This window comes from Bemisia tabaci, chromosome 4, assembly GCF_918797505.1.
Source record: "Bemisia tabaci chromosome 4, PGI_BMITA_v3".
Lineage (NCBI taxonomy): Eukaryota > Metazoa > Arthropoda > Insecta > Hemiptera > Aleyrodidae > Bemisia > Bemisia tabaci.
The window spans coordinates 47,603,737-47,621,815 of record NC_092796.1 but is presented as its reverse complement, the minus strand read 5'-3'; the positions used below and the strand labels follow the sequence as shown (position 1 = coordinate 47,621,815).

Here is an 18,079-nt window from a genome sequence, read left to right as displayed (position 1 = left end):
TCACAAGAAGGAGGTGAAAAATGCCAAAAAAGTAAATTACCTACTTTAAGGACGGCTCCTTGCTGGATTTGTCTCTTAAATTTCATCCTATTTTTAGGATGATAATTTTTATCATGGCGCTTAGAGGCCATTCATAAAATGCGTATAGCTATAATAAATAATCGGACTTTTTGACCTTATCCCTTCCCCCGTAACGCACCCGTAATGCAGGTCTACCCCCCCCCCCCCCCCCCCTCCCCCGAGAAAAGGAATAAACGCTCAGTTTGACCCCACTTATATTAGCGATATTGGAGATTTGGCGACCGTGGTCAAAGTGAGAGCGCCTGCAGGTAAAGTTACCATTGACGTGTGAACTTTTAGTAAACTTTGCGGTGTAATTGACGGACTCAGTGTTTGGGTCGCTGTAATAGTATGAACCATTAGTATGGGAGTAAAGGTAGGAATTAGGGTTCGGTACGGAGAAACCGTATAGTCTCGGTGACTGCAACGGTGCGAACTTTGGTAGTACTACAAGGAATTGGTCGTGGGGCTATGCAAGGGTGTCGCCGAATGGATAGCTTTCCGGTATTGTGTTTGTCTGGAGAATTGCAGCTCTGGTTTTTTTGGGCAAGACATGTCTCTTCGGGAGCAGTTTTTTGCAAAATAAAACTCAGGCAGATTTTGAAAAGTCGGCTCGAGCCACGAATTATTGGACTGAGTGTATCTTTTTTTGTGTTTCGTCTTCTCTTTTTGTGCAGTAGTATCTTGCTTTATTTTTCTTATAGCCTTTTATAGACGATGGCGATTAAGCAACAGCCAGACGATAAAGTTTATGCTAAACGTTACTAAATACGGAAACTAGGACTTAGTTAGTTTTTGGACTCCCGCTCTCTTTTTGTGCCGCAGTATCTTGATTTAATTTGCGAGGAAAGCTCCGTACTTTTGAAGGATGCCTGACATTCCTAATATATTAGAGCGCCTTCAGTTTCGTATGAAACTGTGCAATACCTCTGGTGTGAAATAGTTGCTTCAAGCGCCGCGCCGTGGGTGGCACGCTGCGGCGCGGCAGGCGGGCAGCCAGCTCGAAACGCGCATTGGCGCCTACAAACCTAACAGGATACTTCACGCGTTGCGCAATGCGGGAAGTATCCCTGTTAGGTTTGTAGGCGCCAGTGCGTCGCCGCTCCGCTTTGTGTTAGGCTCTAATATTTAATCTGGCGGAGTCAGCGTTATTCAACTCATGATTTTGAAATGTTTGCACATCCTGTATGGATTATTCTCATTTTAAGTGAGGAAAAAAAATATGTAGTAAAGGAAAATATAATGTAAGTTTTGTAAATATTGTAATTATTGTAAGCGCCTACAAACCTAATAGGGATACTGTGCGGGATACCTAATGCGGGAGCATTGCGCAACGCGTGAAGTATTCCTGTTAGGTTTGTAGGCGCCAATTCGCGTTTCGAGCTGGCTGCCCGCCTGTCGCGCTGCAACGTGCCATCCACGGCGCTTGAAGCAACTATTTCACACCAGAGGTATTGCACAGTATCATGCGAAACTGAAGGCGCTCTAATATATTAGGAATGGCAGGCATCCATCAAATGACAGACGAACTACCTACCACATTTAACTAATGACTCATTTTTCTAACCGAGTCATGTCCGATTTTTCGCCGTTCCAAGATTATCATATCTCCATGCATACCTATGAATGTTATTTCCAGAGGCCTGTGTTTGGCAACATGGCATTAAAATCACACTAAAAGATTGTTCACGTATCTTGTTCCCAAATGCACGATAGCCAAAATGTTCCCATATACTTAAATTACTCAATTTAAAATCCTATTATCAGTCCTGTCTCATTCCGCCGCCTGTTTTTCCTTTTAATTATTCACCAGGATGAGAAAATTTCTGTAAAAATGTAAAGGTAATTTTATTTTGTAGGTATTATCTGTATCATATAAATCCTGTCATTCCTCAATACACACAGTCGAAATACTTTGAACTTACTGAGTCTGACTCTTTATTTAACTCCTTGAATTTTTGCCTAGAATAAGTTAGGACAGAGGGTGAAAGCTATTTTGGTTGCTTAAACAAATATTCTTCTTTGTTTTACTAGTAAACAGAAGGAATATTCAAAGTACATTCCACATTGCGAAGAGCGCCAAAATGACTCCTCACATCGCGTGACCAGGCCCGCCACATCCCATCTCGGGCCCTGGTACCAGTTTTAAGATCCGGGCCCCAAGCACGGGGGGGGGGGGGGTCCGAGGGGCATCCCCCAGAAATTTTAGAATTTATACGACTAATCGGACGCATTTTGAAGCTTCCATAAAGAATTTTTCTATCAATTTCTGCGGAATAATTATGTTTTTTTTTTTTTTTTTTTTTTTTTTTTTTTATACTTTTAGCACAAAATATTTGCAAATTGTTGCATTCAAAACATCTGGAAAATTTTTATTTTTTGGGGGGGGAGGGGGGCATATGATGCTATTTTCAGTTCTAAGAGGGCCAGGCCCCCTGGACTCCCCCTTCGATTGTCTATGGCAAGGGAGTCGAGCCATGAGCCATTGAAGTCGAGGATGCCCAGACTGGAGACTCTCAGCATCTGACGATGGAAGAAAATGAAACGCAGTTACTAAAAATATCCCTCTGTACTGAAAATCTTGAAAATAGATAGAAATTTTCCGAGAAATATACTTCTTTGAAAATTTAAGAAGAATTCTACAGTGCCCCAGCGTGTTTCTGAAAATCTATTCACCTTTTGCGAAATTTTTAGGGTAAATTTTTCACTTTTTCTTACGAAACAAGGGTTCCATGTGAATTCGTAGTGGTTTTTCACGGGTAACACGGGCCCCTCCGGGACCCGGACCCGGTACCAGGGACCCAGTATCCCCCCCTTGTGACGGGCCTGCCTTCATGCACGCTGGCTTGTCGATTTCCTTTGACATTTTCGCAGTGGTGAATGCATAGCTGAAGTGCGCTACAGCTAGAATTGTATATAGCAAATGGGTAATTTTTATTGGAGGATTATAAATAAACAAGTGGTTGGAAATGGACACAAAATAATATGAACTATGCAAAACGACTATTCCGATAACGGAACTTGGCTGTTTTGAATACGCCTTCAAATGCGGCGTGATACCTCACGCATTCCGAAGAGTTCAAATAGTCGTATCATTGCGCCTTAGAAATGCGACGGAAGATAAAAATTGAAATAGCCTTCATGCACGCTGGCCTATTCGATTTCCAATAACATTTTTGCAGTCATGAATGCGCTTATGTGCGCTTCAGCTAGAATTGTATTTAGCAAATGGGTGGTTTTTATAGGAGGATTATAATTAAACAAGTGGTTAGAAATGGAAATAAAATACGATGAACTATGCAAATCGATTATTCAGATATCGGAACTTGGCTGTTTTGAAAACGCCTTCAAATGGGCGTGATACCGCACGCATTCCGGAGAGTTCAAATAGTTGTATCATTGCGCCGTAAGACTGTGACGGAAGATTTAAATGGAAAGAGCCTCCATGCACGCTGGGCGAGTCGTTTTTTTTTTTGACATTATTGCAGTAGCGAATGCGTTGCCGAAGTGAGCTCTAGCTAGAATTGTATTTACAAATGAGTGGTTTTTCTACGAGGATCAAAAATAAACAATTGGCACGGAATATAACAAAAGAATATGAATATCCACGTCTATGATTTTCTAGGTATAATGGCGAAACTAGAGCACGATGAAGTCTGGTAAATATATTGGTGAAAATTATACGTGTTCTGCTCTTTCCCTCCTGAAATGTTGTCTGTGTATATGGTCTTCAGATTATTTTTTGTGAGGGTAGGAAATAAGTGGGTGTTACCTACATGAGGCTAAGTACGAAAAATTTGGGTGTACGGCCATATATCCACATTTTTCTGATATAACTTGAGGAAAAAGCGGAAATGTCAGAAAAATGTGAGTACATGACCTTACAGCTGCATCTCTATAACATCACCCGGGAAAAGTGGAAAGTCCACAAAAGAAGTGGGTGTATGTTTGGCCATTGGTATACCCTTATTTCTCTGGAATCATCCCTCATTCATCATCTACTTCTTCCCTTCCCTGACCTAAATTGATCTTCGGATGCCTGTAAGCTTTAGGCTCCTGTCCTACGTAGGTAACAAATATATGTAAAGATCGAAAAGTGACGAGGAAACATGTAAATTTTGAAGTGTTTCAGTTCTCACGGATATAGGATGTAATGGTTATTTAATGAAACGTGTTTAAAAAGTTCAAAAATCAACTGATGAGAGAAATTAGAATTTACAGTTTACACTGGAATCAAATGGTTGACAAATTAAAACGCTCAATCAATGAGAGTCACGTCGACCTTTGGAATCAAAAGTACAAAATTTATGATGATATTGTATGTATAATGTATCATCTGACAAATAGATAATATTGTAAATAACGTGTTAAATTTCTGACATTAAGATCAACTGGCGACTTCAAAAAGACTAAGTAGTATTTCTATGAATCCTCTAAAAATATTTTTGGAGATCATGGGCATTTTGATGTCTAATACCGAATCAAAAAAGCGGATCAGTGCAGTTAATGAAAATTGTTTTTATTTCTGAGTTCGACCCACTCCAAACGCAAATAGCAATACCTTATACCTATCAACCTTCTTGTAATAGTGAATATTTAATCTAGTGTCATCAACACGAACTTGAACCAAAATTTTAATCAAGCACTTGAAATTAGAAGCTGAGTCTTTAAATGGGATCAGTCAAGTGTTTGGAAAGTGTTTGCCTGAGACATTGAGGTGATGCCAAATTTGTTCTGAGACAGGCATTTCTTTTCAGAATAGTTATCAGTAGGTATTTTTCCATGAAATTTTTAAGTGTTCTAAAGTAAATACAGAGCATATTTTTGGAAAAATTCAAACTCACAAAAAAATCTTTCAGAGAATTTATGTTTTATCAGAGAAAAGCTGGCAATGTCTGAATGGTCAAGCTGTACTCACCTACCTTCAGCCCAGCAGCATTAAGAGTGTAACTGGACTTTGTACACAATCAGATGCTCATCTATCAAATGGGCTCCATTATTTCTGGCTCCATTTACGAACAGCTTGCGCAGATAGATGCCTTTACTAATAAGCCAGAGATAGGCGGTTCTATATTACGAAACGAAGTGAAGGTAGAGCAAGCACAAACTCTAGTTTCCTATAGTTTTGGTCTAGGTGTACAAAAATGTTAAAAGCAATACGGAAAATATTTAAAAGCACTTTTGATTCGACCTGAACTGTTGAGCTACTTAGACTGAAACACTTGATTTCGAACGCAAAAAGTCAAGATATTGCCTACTAACGCACAGTGAAGGCAAGCATATTAAGATGCTGAGAACACCGCGCCCACTAGTTACGAGTTGGTCAAAAATAATTTAAAGAGGACAAACTTTTGATTCACAAAATTACGACTGTTGAGCAACAACCAATGAATCCGATTTTTGGCTCTCATTTTCAGTATGTAAATTTAGTATTAATTATCGTTCATGTAGATTGCTTTTAAGCTTTGTTGCTCTGAGCACCTCATAACTTCAAGAGGAATGCATTTTTTCTATCGAAAGTAAAATTATTCTGCATCAGATAGAATTCATAGCATTTTTGTAAATATCTGGAGATTGATGACTCATTAACTTTAATTCAAAAAAATTTAATGAATAAAGATATTCAACATCTTGGGACAGCCCTATTGGATCACAAAAAAAATGATGAAAAATAGTTTCTGATAGTTTGAGAGTGATCCAACCTAAAATTGCATTATTTCAAGTAGAGAGAAACTGAGGAACATCGGCTATTGACTTTCATTGGACGAATTCTATTTTAACTTGAGAACGGTTATAAGGATTTTTTTAAAATTTTAGAGAGTTTGCTTCCCATCACAGAGGAAATTTTCTGAAATTTTAAAGAGGATACAGACTAAATTTTTCCCATGAAAAAATAAATCATCTTGATGCAATTTGGCAATGACTGATGTATTTTAGTTTTGGTCCGCTTGGTGCAGTCCAATTGTTAATTGAGAAGGATCTCTCCATTACTTTAATGAATAAGACATATTTCTGCTAAACGGAACCTAAGACACATGGGAAAGAAGGGGTATGCTTGTTATTCGAGGGTTGTAAGAATGAATGGGAATTATAAAGCGCCACTGACATGAGCAACGATGAAGCTGCCGTCGTAATAGACGACATCCGTAATTACTCATGAGCCCTGTTCACAACGCTCCTTTCCAATGTCCATGGCTCATGAGTGCCGCATGCAGTTGGCATTTAGTTCCATTTGGTAGAATGTAAAATCCCCCGTTACCATTTCTCCAAGGAGAGTCACGTCCACTTTTAAATTGTTTCTTACAGAGCACACCCCATCTTTTCCACTCAAATATATGTAGTTCTGTCTAGCAGAAATTTGTCCAATTACACCTGGAAAAATCAGACAAGACTAGTGAGAGATAGACGGTTGTTGTGTTAAAAAATCCTTCAACTAACAGCCATTGAGTAAAATTTTAACTTTATTTATTTTAACGTACCAAACTGTACAAAAAATACAATCCAGAGCTATCATAAGGAAATACCAATAGTGCGGTGACCAGTATCTTTTGACTTAGACGGTCGGTTCAATCGTCACCCCTCCTCGGATCTGACCCCAGCCGATTAACCTGAATAAAAAATATGAAGCATTAGTACAACAATTAGCTACGGTCAAAGGAAGACACCATGAGGGACATTTTAAAATTATTTTCTAAGATCCTGGATATTTAAACAGAATGAAAAAACCCTAATACACGCTTCTAAAACAAAGACACGAAATGTTTTATGGACAGAGCAAAATTAAAGTAAAATAGCCATAAACAATAAGAAAAAGTGTAAAGAAGTGTTAGGTACATGCCTGAACATCCGAACGAGACAATTATCTAAATGTGCCGGGAAGTTGAAGTGTCAGCAGAGCAAATTATGTCTAAGTAGGTGAAAAAGTGAGGATTTGAGTTTCAAACGAAAAACACGTAACTCGTATCTCTAACATTTTGGGGAGTTTTATTGTGCCAAAATGTTTGTAAAACGCTCCTCCATGCAATACTGTCAATATTTCAAATAGAAGCGTCTCAACATGAAGGCTCTTTTCATGTGGATGGTAAAATACAGATTAATAAGCGATCTTGAACACTTTGGTGTGCTTAGCTAACATTCTTTCATGCTTCACTTTTCTTTAGCAACATATCATGCTGCACAAGAAGACGCAAAAAAGTACGCCTGTCTAGGCTGGGGAAGAAGGCCGGAAAATCGACCAAAAAGCAACTGAAAAGCTCCACCCTAATTAACTACATAATATCTTTCAAAATAAGTTTTAACAAAAAGAGGTGTAAAAACTGAAGATCAAAATTTCATAAAAGATGACCAATTTAAAAAAAAAAAAAACCGTTTTAGAAAAATATGAAATTAAATAAGCTAAAAAACTCACCGCCAATGTTTTTCAACACGCCGACTGAGAGCGATCTTTTCTCCCATCTCTGTGCAAACAGGATTTGTTAAGCTAATTTTGGCTAAATCAAGTTTTGTCGCTATTACACGACCACCAGTCGACAGAGAGCCAATGTTCACTAAAAGCACTTCGTTCCTCGATAATTTTTGGACCTGTTGAGTAATAGAGTTTTTTGTGACTTTCATAAAATAATAAAATAACAGTCTGCAAACCTTTAATTCAATACAATTTACACTTTTTTTTACTTTAACAAATGATTATAAACTTTGAAAATGAAAATTAACAAAAAATGAGTCATATCAAAAACTCTAACTTTCAAATTACCTTGATTTTAACAAAAAGGAAACTTATCCTTTTTGTTAAAATCAAGGTAATTTGAAAGTTAGAGTTTTTGATACAACTCGTTATTTTTAGTTAACGATTTACACTATTTAAAAATTTAGCTACTAAGATTAATTGGATATGGAATCTATACTATCCAGCCTTTGGGTTGAAATTAAGATTTAGACTGTAAAAATACCAGAGGAAAAAACGTTCAATGATTTTTCAAAAGAAAACTATTAAATCCTTGATTAAAATTTTCTTCCTCATTTCATCTCTACCTCAGTCAGTAGACGATACAAGTCCTAATAAGAGAAGTTTATTAAAAAGAGCAAATAATCAAGGACTGTCAGGTCCACTGGGATAATTTACTAAATTGAGGATGCTGAAAAATTAGAGGAAAAAAGTTCAAGATCAATGAAAGGTATTTTAATATTAAAAAACTATGCAAGCCATCACAGGCCGTGTTTATCAGCATTACAACACTGAAATACCTCCACTTAATTACAGAAAAAAGGAAAATAGTATAACTACTTTTAATTGTATCTGAATTGATACTTTTATTGTTGAGGCTACTGTTTCCTTTTTTTTAAATGCAGGAAAGAGTCTTAGTATATGGCTGCTAGCAAAGGCTTATGTTATTATTTGGTGGAGGATGCTCTACTGACGTTAGCGACACACAAAAAATGATAAAGGAGTATTTTGATAATACATACGAATAAGAATGTGCCTAAATACAGGAAACTTTTGTTAATTAAAATTAAATGAACACACATCAATGCATTGCGTGCTGCCTTGCGCCATCTTCAGGGCATTTACTAACATACAAAATTCACAAAAAACCATAATATTACATGATATTATGATTTTAAAGAGTTGAATATTAATTAAGGACTTCTTTGGTAAATAGGTGAAAGAGGCTTCTGATGCTGCTGAGATTCTCTGCAACAAAATTCTCTTTAATTACGAGTAACCCGCCCAAAATTGCAATGAATCTTTCTCTGAATCTGCTCCGAATGATTTTTCACTTTCAAGTGGAAATAAATTGACCGTAAATCAATTTCATTCGCTGCAAATGCTGTTAAAAATTGCACAATCATGGCAGCATTGAAAGCTTTATAATGTATCAATTACGAAGAAACTGTAACTGTAAAATGTAATTAGTTGCATATTTGTTTTTAAATTGTAACACCGTGTAGTGTAGTGGTTTTTTAAGTGAATTTTACAAGTTTGTAAATATCCTGAAGATGGTGAGTGACACTGAAATGCATTGTTATGTGTTTCTTTAGTTTTTTTTATTATTAGAAAATACCTGCATCACATCCGCATTAGTATCATTTAATTGCTAATGGATGCAATATGCTAACCAATACAAAACTAAAAAGTAAATTAAAAATTTTCTTACCCTGGCTCCCTTCTTGTCTCCTTCCATTCTGACTCCAAGTAGACGCTTTAGCAAATAATATGAGACTTCTAGCTCAATAAATATTTTTGGCAGGGCTCCAACGGCACCTAATACTTGTCCAACCAAACGATCAGCACGGCATAGCGTTGGTTCGATTTTTGTGCCAACACCTGAAATCCAACACAAATTCATACCTTCTATGATGGATGAACATATTGATGTATTTAGATCAAAAAGATTTATCTGAATTGTAGCATGGGCTGGCTCTGTCATGCATGTTTTCTTGTGAAGCTTGAGTCAAAATGCAGATAGTTCTATTTTTCATTTAAATACCTTCAAATAATGACGGACAGAAAAGTAATCTTATGATTTGTCAAAACAAGAGTATTAGATGATTGGCCTTGGATGATTGATTTTCTATGCAAAAAGTTAACATCAAGACTAATTTTCATCTTCAATATCTGTGGTTAGAGAGCAATAAGTGCAATAGGAGGAGGATTTTTGGGTATAGCATAGTCAGAGTAAGTACATTGCACGGTATAAGAATTTGAAAAGTTTGCTTTGTCTTGTGTTGATGTTAAACTAAGTTGTCATTCCCAATAACCTTTTGATAATGGTGGTGGAGTTTGGAGAATCAATTTTTTTCTCATTTGAAATCTCAGTTAAGGAGCTATATTGAAACCAAAATAAATGTTCAATAAATGAGAAAAACAGTAAAAGTGACAATCTGGGAAAAAATTGGATTTACAATTTTTTGTATCGATATCTTTGGTTCAAAGATGATGTATCTGCCTCTCATTTTCCATCTGCAGAAAGGTGCATTTAGGAATGAGTAACAAATCTTGGTTTCTTTTGGCGTAATATTGTTTGACTGGTGTTGATGCAGTTCTAAGGATTTAAAAATATGTAAAAAAAATATGATTTGAATGTCAGTTGAAACCAGAAATAGTTAGGTTTTTTATCAGAATTAAAAATTAACTAATAGAAGTATTCTTCTCAAATTTAAAAATGATGAGGAATTTGCAATAAGACGCTACATCAGGATAAAAGAAAGTATTATTGCAGCAACTTCTTAACGTGAATGCTCGCCTACATCATGAACAATAGCCAAAACCGAAATATATACACCATCAATGTATTTCAGGCTTTCTTTCCTCAGAGGAAAAATTTAAGTTTTAGACCCTTTTAAAAATTTAGTTCATTAGACTGGTTTGCCTTAAAGTAGGATTTAATCAAATGAGTCAGCATACGTACCAATGAGGCCACCAGGGACAGCAAACTGGAGTTCATTCTGTTCAGCATAAAGAGAGACTATTCTGGAGAAGATGGGTTTACAAGTGAGTTTGCCTTCACTGTCTTTTGAGACTAAACCAGGTCTCACTTCAATCTCCATGCCAACCTGTTAAAAACATGAAAAATAATTTAGATATTGTTCTATTCCAAAAATATAAATATAAAAAAAAAAAACCGGATTACCATGATATTTTCTGATCATGACACATTTTAATATTGCACATTTTTCTGATCATGTTTGTAAACATTATTTGAAAGATTCAAAATTAAAATTCATTATTGTAAAACTAAGACATGAGTGCCTATTGTGAACTAAGTATGTTCACCAAGAGACTCAAAATGCATAAAGTTACGCAAAAATATTTTTGTTTGATTCTTTTCCTTATTTGTCTTAAAATGAAATAAGAAAATGGCCCCAGAATTGAAAGATGGGAAATTCCTCATTTTAATCTGTGCTTCTCTAGAGAATTCGCTGAGATCTCTTGTATCTTAATGAATAATGATGATTTCTAATTTCTCCGAGTTCTGCACACCTTGACACACATTTGATTCATCACTGAGTGATTTCTTTGATACTGAACACAACGATGAATCATCAACCGTAACATGCAAGTAGTTTACGATGATTATAATTTAGAGAGCATAAGCCTATCTCCGTAAGTTTTTGAGTAAAATGTTACGTTGCAGAGAATTTTACACAAAAGCTATCCTTTTGAGAACCTTGAGATAAATTGAAATGACATGGCCAAATTTTTCTACTGTTAATTTTCAACAAGGTGATCTGGAATGAGGAGAATTCTTATTGGGGAAATCCCAACTGCTGTAATATAAAACTACCGAGTTTCATACACAAAAAATTTGGTGAGGACTGTCAAAAAAACTGTCAAAAAAATTTCCAACACTTGTTACTTGTTGAAGTTTCATCCTGCAAATTCTTCAGTAGGCTCAACACATTTCTGAAAAAAGATGAGTAAACATCGGTAAAAGAGCTCTTTATCTGCCTGTGAGAAAGAAATGAAAATCTTACCGTTAGTACACCTCTGAGAATACTTCCACCAGCAACACCACCTTTAAGATCGTCAACCTCACAACCAGGCTTGTTCACATCAAAAGACCGAATGACTATCAGACGTGGTGGGGACATGAAATCTCTTGTTGGAATCGGGATTTTTTTAGAGATGTACTCACACAAGACCTCGATGTTGTATTTCAGTTGAGCAGAAATCGGTATCACAGGAGCTCCTTCTGCGACTGTGCCTGTTGTAAACAAACAGCAATACAATATAATCAATTATCGTTTCAATTGCTCCGCAACAAAAGTAAAGGATAGTAATGCTTGACAATAATGAGATGCACTGACTATCCTTGGGCCCGACCCAGAGATTCGATTTTAGATCAAGCATTGCACAGCAACTAGGTAACATTTATCAGCAGCAATAATTTCCATCTTGGATCACCCAGACATACTGCCAGCAAAGAAACTATCATGGACTGCGTATGTTAACCATTGAAACAACATTTTTGACTTCCTGAGAGCATCATTAGCACATGGTAAAAAAAAAATATTTAAAAAGCACAATTATACAAAAATTGCAATCGATACTTCAATTACTATGCATGATCTACATATTTATATTATGCATTTAGTATAATTGAGTTCAACGGCTTTTAACTTTGAAATTTTAGCTTTTTTGGGGGTGCACTAAGTCCTTGGGCTTCCCATTTTAAAAACCCTTCTTTCTTCAAAAATTTTGAAAAGATGACTTTTTTTATGGCTCTGTGCATGCAAAATTGCTGCAAAGCACATGATTTATACAGCGATTTTACAGAAGACAAAAGATTTTTGCTGCGGTTTTGCAAGAATGATGGCAATTTTGCCAGCTTTCCCATTACAAAATACCATTTTTGGGGGCCTTCCAATTTTTGCATGCGAATGATCAAGACCCACCCGATCGCAAGATCAAGAAGTTTTTGCACCTCTACATAAGCTGGCTACATTAATTTTTTTAAAAAGTTTTTCGACAGTGAGCCAAAAAAAGAGCATCTCTTAGTTAGCACTATCCCTGATTTTCTTACGAACTCCACTTTTCTGAAGGATCATTACCATTACTTGATTTTGCGAGATTATGCTTTGAACTTCCAAGAATATTCTCCTACATATTTAAACAATATTAATTGATACTCTCTCCAAAAATAGGGGGGAAATTTTAGAACAAAGAATAAAATGAAATAAGAGAGAATAAAAATGATAAAATCAGAATGTATGCCAATTTTCAGATTTTCAGTTGTTTTTTTTTTAGAATTAACGACAGGTACCTAATTCATTTTCGACAAGGCTGTTTACTCTCCATTAGAGATTGATCCTGATTCATAAAAGATTAAACACCAAAAAATTAAGTGAGTGAATTTTCAGGAAAACTTTGAGTTGGAGGCATATCTCTAGGGATCCAACTTTTGCATAGCTTTCACTCATGGATCAAACTTCCAATATCTTCCAAAATTTTTACAATTAGCTTTAACTTTCATAGGAAAAATAATAAAGAAAAATTTTCATAAAGAAAAATTTTACCTTGGACAAACTTTAAGATTTGTTCATATTGCTCTTTAGCCTGCCCCTCTTTTACAAGATCTATTTTGTTTTGCAGGATGATGATGTGTTTCAGTTTCATGATTTCGATGGCGGCTAAATGTTCTGAAGTTTGAGGCTGTGGACACGATTCATTGCCCGCTGCAAAACAAAAACAGAATTATCATAAATGCCAGAAGTAGAAAATTAGAAAATGAAGACGAGCTAAATCATACATAACGACAAACGAAAGAATCTTGAAATGAGACGGAACATAGAGCCTTTCTCTTTGGAGATTTTCTTTCTGTTTAGCTTATATCTTCCAATTTGAAAAGATTAATCAAATCAGTACCTGTTAGGCATGTTCTCAGTTTTGAAATGATCGGAGGATTTTGAAAATTGGTTTGATGGGACTTTGGTGAGAAAACTCATGAATACTAAGGTCATCTGGTTCATAGAAAATTCAGATTTTTTGATAAGGTCTACTTTGGGGCACATGTAAATGCAATTTCAGGTAACATACATTGGAAAATTGTTCCTCCTTCAGGATAGCTAATGTTCAAAGCTTTCCAAAAATTAAGGAAAACATTTCTGGGAGTGAATTTATGTTAATTTTCAGAAATAACACCTACAGGCGGATTTTAACATTAGGATTATGTACTCGATTTAAGGAGTGCTCGGAGGTGAACATGCGCAAAAGAAGCAAGTCTTATCAGAAAAACTTATTTGCTTCCTGATGAGTTAATAAGAATGTCAAATCAATAAACCACATTGAATCTCAAAATAGGATGCTCAAAAAAAAACATCGGTATCAACTTTGCTGTCAGCACTCTACACTTTTAATGAAAAATTTGAGGAAATTCAAAGCCATAAATCACTGTAAGGTTTCCAACTATTTCCTACTACCAATTTATGTGCTTGCAAATAGAGCAATCACAGTATCTGTGCGAATACATGAGGAGGGTTGACTTAAACAAAACAGCTTCTACTCACCTATTAACAATAAAGCTGCATCCATGACAGCGGCTCCGTTCAACATGGTTGCCATAAGAATGTCGTGACCAGGGCAATCCACAAAGGAGACATGGCGAATGATCTGAAAGTGTCCACTGCAGTTCGGCCGCAAACATGGAAATGTGTCATCTTTTGAAGAGCCTCCAGAAATGTAGCAGACAGGACGCGGACACTTGGGGTTATCACATTTGTAAATTTTTGCGTTGGCATAACCTGTAACAAAATCACTATATGTGAGCTTTGATTTTTTGAATACTCTAATGGTTGTACTGATATTGCCAGGGATCTCCAGCAGACTTCCAAATCTCCTACTTTGTCCTGCAATTTTCCAGCATTCCTTATTTTATTTGGTTTTGTATGAAATACAGGAAAATCATATTGAAATTCACACTTAAGCAATGGTTTGAAAAACCTTTTTTTATTTTAATGGAAAACTGCACTGATAGGAATTTTAAATTTGCTTTGCCTACTTAAAGACGGGAAGGAACATTTTTAAAATTTGTTGCTCAAAAATGATGTCAGAATACTTTCTAACCCTTGTCGCCTCAGCAGAATGTCAGCATCTGCAAATTGTTGGTCCTAAAATGTAATTTGGGTCTATTTTTGGGGATATGTATCATAATTAGGCATTGTTTTAGGATAATAGTGATGGAGATATTGTTTTTCATTATTATCAACCAAAAAATTAAGTAACATTCTATAAGTACCTCAAAAAACTTTGGCATTTTTACCAAATTTCCAGCATGCCTTTAAAATTTCAGGCTTTTACCAAACTATCTCTGGCTTTTCTTCTAGTGACTATACTAACTTGGCCTACTCACATCAGTCACGTCATTGCAAAATACAATAAATTGCCAGAAACACTTACAAGGTAGACACTTGTTATCACTAGTTTTATACGGATAACAGGGCTCTGTATACCTGAAAATTACGCTGCATAATTGAAGAAAATAGCAAACTGAATAGTTCCTGAGCCTCTACTGCCAATGGTCGTTCGACAAAGATTTCAAAATTTCTCTTCGTTTGCAAAAGAGTATCCAATCTTGTAGAATGGCTTTCAGCGATAAGATAAGAATCCAAAAATCTTGACTTCTAGGCAGAAGTGACTTTACAGGGTGTGGAGGAGCTGAAGGGTTATAAGGGCCGAGTTCATCAGAACGGAACCAACCCACCTTTTCGAAAAAATTGAGTTAAGAATGTTTTTGAGTTCTTCTACTCATATATGTTCCCTTGGCAAAAACTTCAAGTCAAAAAAAATTAGTCTGTGTTGAGAGGGGTTAAAGGTTACTTTCTACATTGAGCCTCATGGAGGAATAAAATTTCAAACCTCTTTTTCTCAGTTTCAACTTCATGTGGCTCGGTTCCTTTCTGTTAAACTCGGTCCATTAAGACTGATAAAATATCAACCTTACACTTAAATTGTTTTCTTGAATATGCAAACTTGCAAAGTTCTTACATTTCTGCTGAGTCCAAGAATCATTTTTGTCTCCCTCCATGAAGTCTTTTATAAGACTTTGAACATTTTTCTTCCCAATGTCAAAGACCGGAATGTAACAATGAGACTTACCTAGCTTAATGGTGATATTCCTTTCTAATTCATTCTTGAAACGGACAGTTTGTACACCTGACACGGCCTTCACCACAGTTGATTTACCATGGGCTACGTGACCAATTGTACCTGAGTGAAAAAAAATTTTAACACCTTTAATGACTACTTGAAAAAATTGCTACCTTATTAGAAGGAAAAATCGTAAGCAAATATATCTTGCAGAAGCAGGAATGGTTGATAACAGATTTGTTGGGAGAATAATATTCGCAAGAGGAACATTACGAGTATTGCGATTACAGACATTTTCTGCACATCTGATATGGACTTTAATTTAATAACAACGTGTGAGAGCAATGAGAGCAATTTTGATGTAAAGAACGAATAATTGAGCTTAAGTATTCTGAAAATAACAAGCAAAAAAAATTAGTTAAAAGATTTTCTTGGTAGTCAAAACTTCTTACCGATATTGATGGTGGCTTGTTTACTTATCACTTCAGGAGATAAAGCTGTTAATTTTGAGATATCCTGCAAGAGAAAATTAAAAGATTAGTTACTGCGCAAATAAATTTTACATCTCCGTAGAACATAATTAGTCAACTTTTGAGGACTAGTACCAAGGAAAACTAAATTTCTGCAGGACCTAATTCAGAGAAGTCGCAATAAGTTTTAGACTGAAGTGTATCAGTTCTGAAACGATGTACTGTCTTTTCAACTGAGAAATAAATGACTATAAGGAAGTTCCTAAGAAAATTAGTGCTAGAAGGCATGAAATATAAATTCTGGAACTACGAGACAAACCTAGTCCCTTGTCTACATTCACTCTGCATAGACAGCACTAAATACTTAACTTAAACGTTAATTTAGTGGAGCAAATGGCTGAAGAGGTTGGTCCTATATACTATTTGCATTATTGGGTTTTGAACCAATGCACAATTGGACCACATTTTGCAATGAGGAACCACTATTTTTGGTTCATTTTAGAAACAACATATTAATCATCGGTTTCCCTATGCAGAAAAGTGTTTTTATGGAAGAGCCAAAGATTGTAGTTCCTTATTGCAAAATGTAATCCAATTGTAATTGTGCAATGGGTAAGCATTATGTGCTTATTAACTTAGATACACTCATAACAATTTTAAATTTGCCGACAAGACAACACAATAACAACTAAGCCTACTGTGCTTCAAGCTCCACGGACAATTATAGCAGAAGACCAAATCTAATTTACAGTAGTGAAGCTTGGAGACTCAAATCAATGCTTCAACTGTAAATATTTAATCATGTTTGAACTGAGCGCATCAAATTCCTCATCAAATTGAGAACCAGCCAAGCTTCTTGATAACTACAGCCCTTGACAGACTAATTGTAACTAAGTATCAGATGAAAGGCCGAACTAAAAAATGTACCCACTTTCAAAGTGAGACAGATGATTTGTCATGTTCATTGATTGATGTACTTCTGATACTAGGTGGAAGACTGCTAGTCGTCTATCATCCCCTGCAGTTGCGTGGACTTATTTGGCATGATCTTTACAGCTATGAGATAAGAGGGGCAGTTTAGGTAAATGATTGTTTCCTTATGTGAGAAAAACTTCAAGTTCATTATTGACTAAAATAAAAAAAAATGTCCGATGCTTTGAATGGGTGGAACAGATAATAGATATCAATATCAACTTGTCGTCAACTGCCCAAAGCACCGAGACAGCTGGCTGCGGTTTCATAGAAACTGGGAGTGAGAGGCTTCGTTAAAATTTTTATCGCTGGATACTAATCACAGACGGTGGCTGGCATAAGACATCTGTAAATTTCAGAGTCTTATGACTCTTAAAGGCATTCAATTTGGGAAATGTGGAAGAAACAAGGCGCGCATGAAAGTGAGGTTAGACAATTTGACGGCTGTGTTTCCCGAGGGAAACAGAAAGTACAGAGACTTACTAGTTTGGAAAGGTCCTGGACCCGATTCACTTTAGGAGCCGCCATCAGTGCGGAATTTGAAGATCTTCAAGTAAAAATTCAGGCCGAAACCTCACAAAACTGTCAAGGTGTCACTTCAGTTTACAAAATTATCGCCCGTCCATGCCCGAAAGCGACAACGTTGAGTATCGGGGATTCACCGACCACCGGTTACACGCAGATGTTGCATCAGCCTCTTACTGTTCGAAATGTGGCCCGCGAAATAACTTCCGCACAGTTATGGCGGGACTCAATTATTCAGCGATATTGCATATAAACTATCAAACCACGACTCTTGGTTTGTGATTGCGGCAATTGTGAAAGTTCCAGTCAAAATTATTTACTTGTCATGTTAATGACGAATCCAAGTTGCTGCCCTCTCTCAATGGGCACACGGATAAATTAAAGCGATTGCTAACTAAGTATATAGGTAGGTACATTCTTTAGGAAGGACCCTGTGCGAGTTTTCCGTCGAATACTAATTCGTGGA

General features: G+C 36.2%; 2 protein-coding genes across 2 annotated transcripts in view; both read right to left on the bottom strand.

The window, feature by feature from the left end:
• Nucleotides 1–18,079, bottom strand: part of LOC140224527 (uncharacterized) — a 219,926-nt gene that overhangs the window by 149,951 nt on the left and 51,896 nt on the right. The window lies entirely within an intron of this gene.
• Nucleotides 6,504–17,748, bottom strand: eIF2gamma (eukaryotic translation initiation factor 2 subunit gamma). The gene is made up of 10 exons (XM_019061081.2): nt 17,572–17,748; nt 16,099–16,162; nt 15,656–15,766; nt 14,068–14,301; nt 13,078–13,236; nt 11,536–11,765; nt 10,470–10,614; nt 9,216–9,385; nt 7,469–7,641; nt 6,504–6,668 (listed from the first exon to the last, which is right to left on the bottom strand). Exons 1-10 carry the CDS (start codon nt 17,614–17,616, stop codon nt 6,614–6,616), a joined length of 1,386 nt encoding a protein of 461 aa, XP_018916626.1. The 5' UTR covers nt 17,617–17,748; the 3' UTR covers nt 6,504–6,613.

Bases quoted from the DNA above. Each gene is read 5' to 3' on its own strand.
- eIF2gamma (XM_019061081.2), bottom strand. From the start codon at position 17,616: ATGGCGGCTCCTAAAGTGAATCGGGTCCAGGACCTTTCCAAACTA. The intron at 15,767-16,098 runs GTAAGAAGTTTT...TTTTTCACTCAG, and splicing joins ACAAGCCACCATCAATATCG to GTACAATTGGTCACGTAGCC. The intron at 11,766-13,077 runs GTAAAATTTTTC...TGTTTACAACAG, and splicing joins AATCTTAAAGTTTGTCCAAG to GCACAGTCGCAGAAGGAGCT.